The sequence below is a fragment of the Mixophyes fleayi genome, chromosome 3 (assembly GCF_038048845.1).
Source record: "Mixophyes fleayi isolate aMixFle1 chromosome 3, aMixFle1.hap1, whole genome shotgun sequence".
Classification (NCBI taxonomy): Eukaryota; Metazoa; Chordata; class Amphibia; order Anura; family Limnodynastidae; genus Mixophyes; species Mixophyes fleayi.
This window is the reverse complement of record NC_134404.1, coordinates 161,138,858-161,151,389: the sequence shown is the minus strand read 5'-3', so window position 1 is coordinate 161,151,389 and position 12,532 is coordinate 161,138,858. Positions and strand designations below refer to the sequence as shown.

The 12,532-nt window shown below is 38.5% G+C and overlaps 1 protein-coding gene across 1 annotated transcript in view; it reads left to right on the top strand.

The window, feature by feature from the left end:
- Positions 1 to 12,532, top strand: part of PHIP (PHIP subunit of CUL4-Ring ligase complex) — a 165,373-nt gene that overhangs the window by 15,940 nt on the left and 136,901 nt on the right. Inside the window, exon 7 of the mRNA XM_075202675.1 lies at positions 9,729 to 9,889. Coding sequence (XP_075058776.1) covers positions 9,729 to 9,889 — 161 coding nt within the window. The remainder of the gene's footprint in view (positions 1 to 9,728; positions 9,890 to 12,532) is intronic.

The following is a 12,532-nucleotide window of genomic DNA, read 5'->3' as shown; positions in this document are numbered from 1 at the left end:
ATTGTCCAGCATTTTATAGTTTCAAATGTCCATAATATTATCCAGAACCTAGAAAGTAACTTGGTAATGTAGGAAATTATCACATACTGTTCTCGACCTCACACATTTTATGCATTTTAATGTGTGTTCTTAAAACCTATTAACATGCTGTGATGCCGTATTCCCAAAAAATAATATAAGCACATAGATCTGTATACACACACTTGTACTGTACAACAAGTGTGTCTATGTACAGAACTATTTGCTTAGCTTTGCGTTCAATTGCAACATTGCCTGCTACATTCACAAGCGTTGGCGCTTGTTAAACTATAATTCCAAGTTATGGAATGCTCTCTACATATCAACAAAGAAAAAAAGGATAAAATTGCAGTAATTGGGTCAGTAGTGCAAAGTAAAAAAAAAATATATATGTAGCATGTATTCTTTTGTAAGTCACAAGGGCAGATTTAATTTATTTTGGTTCCGAAAGAACATGAATACTAGAAAATGCACACTGTAAAGTGCACAGTGTTTAAATAATATATGTAACATATAAATTCACACTAAAATGATATGACCAGTAAAAACTTGGCTAGCTGCTGTTAAAAATAAATAAAGGACCACCTCATGGATGGATAATGTACAAATCCAAAGGTCTGAACTACTGTCCCAGCAAGACTGACACAATTCTTATAATATGTAAAACTGCAGTTCAGTTTTGTAGACTGACGGTAGTAGATGGTGTCATTCAAAGTAAAAATATAGTATCATTGCAGAGATCGACATAATGATACTCTTTATCCAAATCCTCTAATCTGAAGCAAGGTTCCACAGACATGTAACTGAGCAGTTGTTTGTAGACAATCTGCACATAGTTGATTCTTCCACCGATAAAGTGGTGGAATTTTTTTATCTATGATTTTTAAATGCTGTGCACTTTATTTATAGTGTTTGATTTTTAATATGCTCTCACAATTGTAATAAATTAGATATGTTGTAGTGATTTGTGAGAGGCACAGTGTGTATGTGTGTATGTATATATTAAATAGCGTAATCAGATTTGGTTTTATAGCTTTCTTTTAGTTTACACTGCTGATCCAATTAACGCTATGTTATCATTTTTCTTTGATTTTTTTTTATACTAGTGTGGAGGATTGCAGCCTCCTTTTGTACACCTGCATGACCTTTGTGCTTTTACAGATTGGTACACCTTACACATTACACCTTATACACATTACAGATTGGTACACCTGTTTTCAAGGGTTTTTCTTTTGGTACATTATGTAAAGTTTAAACACATCTCTAACTCCGAGGACACTGTATAAGGTCATGTCTACAATTTTGAGTACACTTGTTGTTTTTCAATGTCTGCACATGAAGATCCTTTTTTTTTTTTTTTTTTAATAAATACACTGTTTGATAGGCTTGTACAGTCTAGTCAGTCGTGTAAATTTGTTCTTATTGTGCTCATCTGGGAACGCATTTATTGTGTGTTTCATAGGGTTCCAGTTCTGAAATACACAGTGGGGAGAAAAGGGGAATTGTTACTGCGTTTTGGCGAACTCAGACTTCATCACTATGTTTTTCTTTGTGTAATTACTGTGACAAGCTCTGTTAAATAATTTGGTGATACTGAATGTCAGTGACAGTATAGGGAAAGAGAACATTTTTAAATAAAAAGAGCTGCAGAATATTGTGCTTTATCACAAATATTAGATGAGTATAAAAAAAACTAGATTTTTAAATGTTTGGGTAGGTTTTAGGTATGGATTTTTTTGGCAATAGAGTGGGAAACCATTTATTGTATCAAACAAATGATTTTTAATTCGGTCTATGCCCCCACCCTTTCAAGAGATTTATACTGAAACAAGTAGAATAAACTTTACTGGACAGTCGCAAATACATTGTGAGTTTTGCTGACTATATCCATCTCCGGTATGGAGTGTATATTTGTTGCTTTTTAAAAAAATAAACCTAAAAGTAGCTGTTTTCACACTTGCGTTGATTATGTTCATATGATGTATTCAAGTTTTGCTTCTCTTGCACTAAGATGTAAAAAATCAATCCTAGGTAAGTTTTTTTTTTTTTTTTTTTTTTGTTTAATTTTGTAAACCTGAATCACTAGCATGCTGAAAGAATTAGCTTGAAAATTACCCTTTTTTCTTTTTTTTATGCAGACTGCTATTAGTGTATAATTCTGCAGACTTGTCAGTGTAAAGTGACTAAAGGCAACCAGTCACATGGCCCATGATGTAATGAGCAGAATGATTTTGGAATGCCCCACGGAGTGCTGTTTTCAATGTAAAATCCCCCCCCTCCTCCTGCCATCACATGTCATGCTATGAACCTATGTTTGTGTAGCCACCTGGCAGCCATACTTGTCCTTCCCTCCAGAGAAGGAACAATATACAATATCCGTACTTGGAACAAATATACTGTGTAAGATGTAAAATGCATTAAACAAACATTTGCCCAACTGAATTCATGCAACCAATCGGTAAAATCATAATTAAAGAAAAATTACCCACTTGCTCATGAAAAAGGCAGATGCGAAACGTCTGACAGTGTTACTGGGATTCCCCTTCAACACAAGCCAATTACAAGTGGTTTTCCATGCTGGCCATTTGTGATTGTCCCTGAACCCTTCACCATTAGCCAATCATTCTTAGTGAGCAGCTTTGTTGGTTTGTTTTTTTTTGGGTTTTTTTCTTTTGTTTCGAAATTGTCAATTTTACAGGATTTGCTACACCTCGACCTGAATTTGTACTAAATAGAATCACAAAAGAGGAAAAGAAAATTTTAAGTGGTGAAAGAAGGCTTTGGGAAGTAATTTATTGAATTACATTTTTTTGTAAAGTTGTTTTTTGCTTATTTTTAGTCTTTGTGTAATGGACACGTGTTACACCAAAGCTTTCAATCTTGTGATTTAACCTGGCCTCACAAGTTGGGAAGATGCACAGCTCTTTTTAGCTCAGAGCTAGTAGACTGACGTGTAGGGTGGTAACTATTTACCTTATTCCCCCAATAGCTGTGTTGTGCAAAAAATAAAGCCCTATAACAAATGCAACACTTTTACCCTTTTTAGCTCATTAAAATTTTGCTCTGCGAATTGATATCTAATTTCTGCATTACTTCAGGCACGCCACATTTTGGATAATGCCCCAAATGTTCCGCTATAAAATATGTAGCACCCTACTGTATGCACACTAGTTACACCAATTATGATGTAAATATTTTTTAGTGCTACAGAAATTGTTGGGACTTTTTTAAATGAATAATAGAACTAAACAATTAATCAATTAACTGGCCACAGCAAGGTACAAACAAAAAATTGGACATTCAACTTTTTCTTTGTCTTGTGTGCTCCTGGGTATAAAATACAGGTCAATCCAGTATTTCTACAAAAAACAAAACATAACTTTTAGATTTCATCACAAACCCACTTGAAGATGACTGCACACAGCACTAATCCTGTGTGTGGTGATGTGCTTCTGCACTAACAGACCCTAGTTGTAGTGGATCTTGTGCACTTTGCATGCCAAGTGTGTGTCCATTGGGCATTGGTATTGCCCGGCATTGAGCCAAGAAACAACTATGACCTGTGTATGGCTGGCTTAAGCACTAGTGTATTCATCAAAACTTTTAGAGCTGGGATTAGCCGTTCCACAACAGCTGGACAGCCACTGTTTGCCCAATCGGTATCAAATGAGACCCGTGTACACATATAAATGTGAATAGGTATTGAATTTGTAAGAGGGTTTCATGCTGTCCATTCTCTAATTGTCAGCGCTGGTCATGCCACAATTGGGAGACTAGGGGGTAAATTTATCAAGCTGTGGGTCTGAAAAAGTGGAGATGTTGCCTATAGCAGCCAATCAGATTCTAGTTATTTTATATAGTACATTATGCAAAATAATAGCTAGAGTTTGGTTGCTATAGGGAACATCTCCACTTTTCAAACCCACTGGAAACTTGCAGCTTGTCAAATTTACCCTTGGATCTGCCTACTGCGACCAGTAATACAAAGGAAAAAATAAATGTTGTGGTACAGACTCCATAGCTCGCCTACAAATTCAATAACCAGCCTCAGCAGTAGCTGTCTTTTGGCTATTTGTCACTATTAGGAGGAAATAAGCAGCATGAGGTCCTACGTTATGATAACCTGTGACAACCCAAGGGAATTTTGGGATCCATGGCTTCCCTCTTAGGCATCATCAATCTCTTGTTAAAAACTTCTGGTGCTCCTGAACACTTGCAATCTGGGCAGTAAATACCCATGCATAATGAACAAAGACACATGTCCATGATGACAAAAAAAAAAGCAAGCTGCAAAATTTAAAACACAATCCCACAACTTTTACATTTTTTTTTTTTAATTGAGTAAAATACATTAGTGTCGTTTTGTGAACTCAGGTTTTGTGCTTATGCTTTATGGAGATATTTGAGGCCATTTAAGAAGAGCACCTCTATCTTTGCAAACGTGCCTAGATTTCTGCCAGTGTTCATGGGTTTGCGCACAGGAAGAGGAGAGAATTGGGTGGCGTGAAGACATTCCCTTGAAATGTACAGAAGAGACACTCTGCTGTTCCTCATTTTACAAAGCCATGCATAACAGATTTATTTTTGGTCAGCGAAAATGTTGTAAAAATGACACTGCATGCCTACCCCTAAATCCTCACACAACCCTAGTGCTAGACAGCCAGGGCAGCTTTCCACTGTAACAAAAAGCCCATGAATGGGGTTCCTCTACAATAGTGAAAATCAGCCCCAGACTGGTCAGTACAGGTCTGGTGCTTCTATTGGGGTATGGGGTGGGCATACAGAGACTACTAACCCTGTGCTAAAAAGTGCTATTATAAATATTGGGATTCCTGGAGTGTCAACTTTGCTGATAGTGACCCTGTATAAGAGTCTGCCTATTATATCAAAATGGTATTAACAATACACAATTTTAATTGATAAATGCTTTTTTATACATAAAATCCTCCCAAAAACCCTTGTTACACACACAAAATCAGAAAAATAAAATGAAAGCTTATTTTCTTTCTTCATTGATGCAGTCCAAATTGGAAAGAAAAGACCTCAGAAAATCTCTCAGAAGAATAACTATAAAAAAGGCTGCTGCAAAAAGATGAAAGCCAGGGGTCTCTGGGACTCCCCTTCACTGGGCAGCCACAAGCAGCCAGCGTGGGAAACCACTTGTGATTGTCTAGCAATGAAGGGAAGTCACAGTTACTCTTGTCTATAGTTTTTTGCATATGTTTTTATTTTATTTATTTAATGAACTGGTGAACAATGGCTTTATTCAATTAAAGTTTATTTTAAAATAGTGTGTGTGGTCTACTTTTGCTATTTTGTTATACTGGAGAAGTGGACAAGACTCTTAGCGACCCTGTCCATTATACGGGAACTACAATAGCAATCACAATCTTGTTCATAAAGTTGATCCACAGTACAAGAATGGTAATCTCCTTTGGTAGTAGTAGACGGCTGTTGCTTTTTTAATTTTTTTTTATTAACTATAGCAGGGTACCTCACGCTTGTAGTACAATCCAGTTCAAGGCTGTCTAAACCTTTGATGTGTTAGCAGCAAGGTTTGCCCAAGTATATGTTTAAGTTTACCGAAAAGTTGTGGCCATGGATACCTTAATTAAAAGGTTATATTTATTGTACATTTTATAATAAAGAAATTATGATATACTTGTTATCACTGTACATGTCCTAGGATATCTCATTGTTTAATTGCATCCATACCTACCTTAATTTACCAATACCTCACCCTTTTTTCAGGTACAAAGCTAACTTCACTTTATGGTTATAAGATTGCAAATTGAGTGTTTTTTTGTTTTTGTCTTTAAACCTCTGCAATCAAAACATGAAGTGTTTCCTTCACTCAACTGCTTGGGAGGACCCAACAGTCTGGTAACATACAACCAACACTCAAAAACAAAACAAAAAATGGCACTCCATGGTTAATGTTACAACATATCTTTTAATAACATCTTACACATAGGGGCATATTCAATTGTTGGCGAGTTCTGTATTTCGAGCGCTCCAGGCGTTTGTCAATGCAAAAGTATAGGGTGGATGAGAACCTGGTGCGTTTAGAAGCAATTCAATTGTTTTTTAACGCAGCGGGTGAAAACGGAAAATCTGCAGTTTTATCTCGCACCTCCTTGGTGTGCTCACAAAAAATAAGTTATTTAAAGGTCATAAAAAAAGGTTTTAAACAGAAAAAATAGTTACATAGGTTCATTAACAAAACATTGCAATTAGAAAGGATTAAAATTTCTTTAAAAATCTATTCAAAAAAAATATTATAAAGTTTACCAATTTCCCTTTTGAAAACTAACATCAGTGGTTTAGTTATTATTTTTTTTTTCTGTGGCTGCCTGACCATAGGCAGCTATTAAAATTGTCAAAAATAGATTTTTATTTTTTTGTTTTATAAAAAAAAAAAGTGTGTGGTCCCCCCTCTATTTAGTCTTAGTACTAGTACTAGCAGCCTACTGCTGTTTCCGTGAAAATGGGGGAAATATTTTGCGTAGGGTTCCCCCTGTTTTCACTGAACCAGCACTAGGCAAACCAGCTGGGGTTGGCGGCACTATAGCAGTGGGACATGCAGCAGGGGTCCCCCTGCCATAATGACTAACCAACCCCAGACTGTTCAGCGCTGGGCTGAAGACAATTCTTCAGCCCTGGGGGTCCCATATTTGTAAGATCCACGATTACCTTGCTTGAAGATAAAAAAAACAAAACCAGATCAGCCGCATTCCTCTGACTAAAACTCGCTAAGAACAATAGTTAGAGCGCGAGGTGGTGTTTGCAAGATTTGGAATGAAATTGCGTAAGTTTGTTTTAAAAACGGCTGCTCGAACCTGTAAAAACGAGCGCAGGATTTTTTTTTTTTTTCCATGGCGGGAACGTTTCAACCTCGTCAACAATTGAATATGCCCCATAGTATGTATGACTTCAACATAGATATTGGATGATCTGGGTGAAGGTACAGTAAGTTCCATTACTCATTTCTTCCTGTGACTCCCTTACAAGATTGGTTCCATTACAACTGCCATGTTCCATTATAATGCCTCAGTATTATTTCAGCACTACAATTTCAGACAATTTCAGGCTCAGCCTTTCATGTACAATTGCAGTCATATAAACCTCAGCATATACTCAATCCCTGCTAATCTCCCTTAATATTCATACATCAATGACCCCATCATATATTTTAAATCTATATTTTCACAGTTCGTACAAAAAAACAGCAATGCAGAACATTTCTGTTGAATGGAACAATGCAGTATTAAAAACAATTGGTCCTCATATCATACATTATTGGCCTCATCATATAAATATAACAATGATTCATAATGCATTTTTTACCATATAACATTCAAAGCCTATTGTCCTGTTGTGTTTCCTTATCCCATGCTCATCTTTATCTCTTCTGGGCTTGGAACTCGGGACCCTGGAGGGAAGGAAGACCAACACCTCCCCTCCTCTCCCTCCCTGTTGACAATACTTCCCTCTCCTAGGTTTGTCAAGTTCACTACATGACTGTCGACATCAATTCTTCTCCTTCACTCCCCACATTCAGTCCCTTTACCAGTCCTGCAGCTTCCACCTCCACAACATATCCAGGATCCGATTCTGCCCCACCTTAGACGCAACTAAAAGTCTCATCCACTAACATATCTGTCGCATTGACTATAGCAACCACCTCCTCTCCGGCCTCCCTCTCACCTGCCTTTCCCCACTTCAATCTGTCCTCAATGCTGCTGCTTGGCTTCTTTCTTCTTTTGCCACTGTGCTTCTGCCTCCCCTCTGCCAGTCACTACACTGGCTTCCTGTCCACTACAGAATCCAGATAAAACTCATCACCCTCGCCTATAAACCCCTTCAGCCACTCCTCTCCTTTCCCCTCTACATCTAAAACCACATCTTCGCATTCCCTCCCACTCTCTCCGCTCTGCTACCAGCTCACGTCCACGTTGATATGTTCTTCATACTCTCGCCTGCATGATGTCTCGTGCTGCTCTACTATGGAACGCTCTCCCAATCAGACTATCCACCTGCCTCCAAGAATTGAAATTCCCTCTAAAAACACACCGTTCCCCCAAAGCCTGCCTGTCGTCCTTACTCATCCCCCACTGCCCCCCCCCACTCACTGTCAGCCTTTTTTGTTTGTGCTCCTTGTGTATAGATTGTAAGCACTCACAAGTAAGAAAATCTTTTCTCTTGTCCTGCCTATCCCTATCCCTTACATCTGCGCACCTATGTCAAGCCCCTTCTGTGTGGTCTTGGTTTCCTCCTCCAAGTATCTTGTGCCCTGCTTTTTACGCCCATGCTTCTGGACACAGGCTTATCTCATGCTGGTCTGTCCAAAGCTTGTCACCTTCCCCCCGCTCTCTTCCATGTAATTTGTTGTTTTTCTGTGCATTGTGTATTAGTTGTTTTTGTTTCTTTCTACCCCTATGTACTGCTCTGTGGACTTTTTTGTGGCTTCTTATAATCAATATATAGTTTACGAACTACTGTCATTTATGTATATGATTTGTACATAGTGATCTAATTTTTATAAACGTAATATAATTACCATGGACCTTAAATTATTTTCAAGTACTGTAAGGCTAAAATTATTTGAATAATCTTAGAATTTTAAGATCTTTTGTTTTGCGCACATCAGAATAATTGAGTTAAATGGCTGCATTGTGAGAAACATTTCTGTGTGTGGGCACCGTAATAGTGTGAGTATACTGTATGGTACACTGTCTCAAAATGAGCACAACATGGTGTAATAAATGAGCACACCTTCAAACATTTCTGAAAGTTTTTATAGCTATTTTGGTTATAGAGTTATATATCCGGTATGTTCATTACTTCGTTAAATCAGTGTTAATGTGCTTTAATAAAAATGACTGTATTTTGCCCCTTTGAAGATTTTTAAGTATTGTATATGTTGATTAAGATGAAAATAACTAAGGGGTCTATTTATCAATAGGATAAAACTGCTAGATCCGGTGAAAATGGGCATTTTCACCAGAGTAGGAATGGTTCCTCCACTGGTGCTTCTCAATGCAAAGCACGTGCTGCTGTCCTCCAGTTGCTAATGCTACTACAGGATGGCATTAGCATGGGCCCTGGTGCAGGGAGCCAATGTCACAGGAAAGCTCGCTGGCAACATAAATTGTCCGATAGATTTTCTGGTTACTTATCAGGGGGATCTTGATAAATAAACCCCTTTTTAGTTTTTCTATGTGTACATGAATTTGTTTAAATGTATATGGTTTTTTTTATTGTTGGAGTGTGTGAAGAGGTTACAATTTTTTACTCTTGTCCATATCTACCCCGCCTTGCCTTTTACTCTTTTGACATAATCAGGGATTTCTTAAGAAGTTTGTTTGACACTTGGTCTATTGTGTTCTGTAACAGGACACATTGTTCAGAGTTGAGTAAGACCTGCGAACCTGAATGAGTGTCTGATTCCCGAGAGCAAACTTTTGTGCCAGTGGGTAAAGGGCAGGGGGCTAGCATAGGCACATCTGCAAAAAAAACACAAGAGGAGCAACACCTGATGTACCATGATATAGTAAAGCAGATACAAAGCTCTTATGTTTCACTGGTAGGAAGAAGGACACAATTTGTTTTTCTTTGTGTGATAGGAAAGGTATTTCTATCTGGGAATGTTTTAGGATTTTATTTGCCTCCATATTCTTAGTGTGCTAATAGAATTATTTATATTTCAGCAAACACCTTTTTTGCAAGAAAGCTAAATGGAAAATACAAGTTTGAGAACCTTGTCCCGACAGCTGTCTATCAGCATATGAAGATGCACAAGCGGATCTTAGGGCATCTCTCCTCTGTTTATTGTGTAACTTTTGATCGAACTGGCAGAAGGATATTTACAGTAAGTTGTGGCAGCAGAATTTTTTTTTTTTTTTAAAATCCAGTATTTTTTGATGGTATTTCAAACATAAAAAGAGAAGAAAAAAGCACGCAATAATAACATTTCTAAGTAAGACAGTCAGGATCACAAAAAGCATTTGAAAATACCTAGAAAAGTAGACCATATGTGCTCATCTCGTTAAGGAGTATAAAACAAATAAGTGACAGCAGGAGCAATCATCCAGATAAACTAGTTTAGTTATCAGAAAACCAAAATGACAGGAAAATACAATGTTTATAAACTACAAAATATTAAACATGGACACCCGCGGGCTCAAGCATCCAGGACCTGCCGTCCCACAGAAGCCAGCGCGTGGGGAAACTCAAGCCACCTATACCATATGCTCTCATATTTCTTTAAGGCCTGTCTGCTGATATACACAAACCAGTTGTGCCCTACGGTAGTGTTGACCAATGCTATCCAATGTTTAATGTTTGGGCTTGTCGGGGCCAACCAGAGTCTGCTATACTAACTTAGCTAACATGAACAACTGAGAGATGTAGAGTTGCGTCAGCTTATTAACTTTGCCCTTCAAGCAAAGCCCGAACAGAGAGGTGGCCAGTGACTGAAGAGGAATGTCAATTCAAGGTTTGCGAATACAATGAGCGACCCTACTACAATAAGTAGGTATGTGGGGGCATTTCCTAAGAAGGTGCCAAAAGTTACCATTTTATGAATCGCATTTTGGGCAGTTGGGAGTAGTACCAGGGTGGAATTTTGCGAAACAAATATGGGTTAGGTAAGCCCTGTGCAAAATAAAAACTTGTATTTGTTGAAACCTTAAGGATGCATTGTAGCCTCTAGTGCTATCGAGAACAGCCCCCCCCCCAGTTCTTATTAGTAGGAGGTCCCAAATCTTAGTTTCTCAAGGTTCCCCACCGTGGATTCGGATAGAAGGTATGAGTACATACATGAGCTTAAACCTTTGTAACCAAGAACCTGAAGCTGTGGGGCTGCAACAATTGTCGGTGAAACCCCCTTAAATTGCGTGGCTATGGCATGGTGCAATTGGAGATGGGAAAAGAACATTGTTTGGGGAATGGAGATTTCACTAGACAATAGTTCAAATGATTTGAAGATATCTGCATCATACAGTTGGCCAATGACCCTTACACCACAGTGGGACCAACGGAAGGACTCCTCCACCATGTCCAATTCTTTTAGCTTGTTCGTTTCCCAGATAAGTGTGCATTGGTCAATGTCAACATAGCCTACCATTTTATTGCAGATTGTCCAAACCTTAATTGCTTGTAGCAATAGAGGGAAGGCTGTAGTACTGAGCTGTCCAGACAACAATGATTGTAGAGGCGTTTGGTTGACATTGAATTGGCGCAATAATTCCCAATGTATGTCGTGATAATTGGGGTCTGAGACACAGTATTTGAAGTTGGCCAACTGGGAGGCATAATGGTATGATTTCAGATTGGGAAGTGCAAGGCCTCGAGAGGCCTTATCGTTAGTGCCACGCCAAACCAGAGAGACCAGGTACTGGTCAATATTACGGAAAATGGGAGGTGGGATGAATATAGTTGACTGGTAGGATAAATGTAATCAAAATACTAATACAACCAAAATTTTTATATATTCTAGCAGAGACAGAGAGCGGGAGCTTCTCCAAACATGAACTTTAGATTTAAGATATTCTATTTGAGGTTGCAAGTTCAGTTCTACATTTTCTGAGGGGGTGTTGGTGACAATATTCCTAAGTATATTGGGTATTCATTTTAATTTGCAATCTCTCAAAGGCATCACTGGGCGTTTCCAACTCAATGGAAACACACTGGATTTGTCCCAATTAATTTTCAATCCTGAAAAGCCTCCAAAACTGTCAACAGAGCCCTTAAGGAGGCATCATGATCAGAGAGAAATAACCGCGTATCGTCGGCATATAATGGCAGCTTATCCTCCCTATGTATTGATTTAAGTCCTTTAATTTTTTTTCGGATCAGGCAAGCTAGAGCCTCTGTTGCCAGTGCAAACAGCGACTGGGACAGTGGACAACCTTGTCTATTTCCCCTTTCCAATCAAATTGGTTGGGAGAGGGAGCCATTAATGCAAACACGTGCTGCCGGGTGCGAATACAGGATTTTAATACAATTTATAAACTTTGAACCCAACCTGAAGTGAGAGAGCACCTCTCACAGGAACGATCACTCCACAGAGTCAAACACTTTGGCCGCATCCAAGGACACCACCACCTCTGTCTAGATAGGAAGTGACCGCACCTGGAGGACAGCGAAGAGTCTCCTAAGGTTAATAGAAGTGGACTTACCTGGCATGAATCCCATTTGATCAGGACGTACCAGTTCCAGCACCACCATGTTCAACCTCAAAGCCAATAGTTTAGCTAAAATTTTGACATCTGTTAACAATGAAATATTGTGGTAGGAGTCAGGATATACCGGGTCTTTGCCTGACTTGCGCTGTACAACCACTATCGCCTCTTCCATAGAGTGGGAGAGGGTGCTGACTTTGCAAAACTCACTGAATGTGTCACAGCCTGGATACATAAAAGGGACAGTGTTTTTTTTTTTTATACTGACCAGCAGAATTTTAAAATGCTAAAAGCAAAATGTGTTGACATGCAAATACAGACAATCCTTT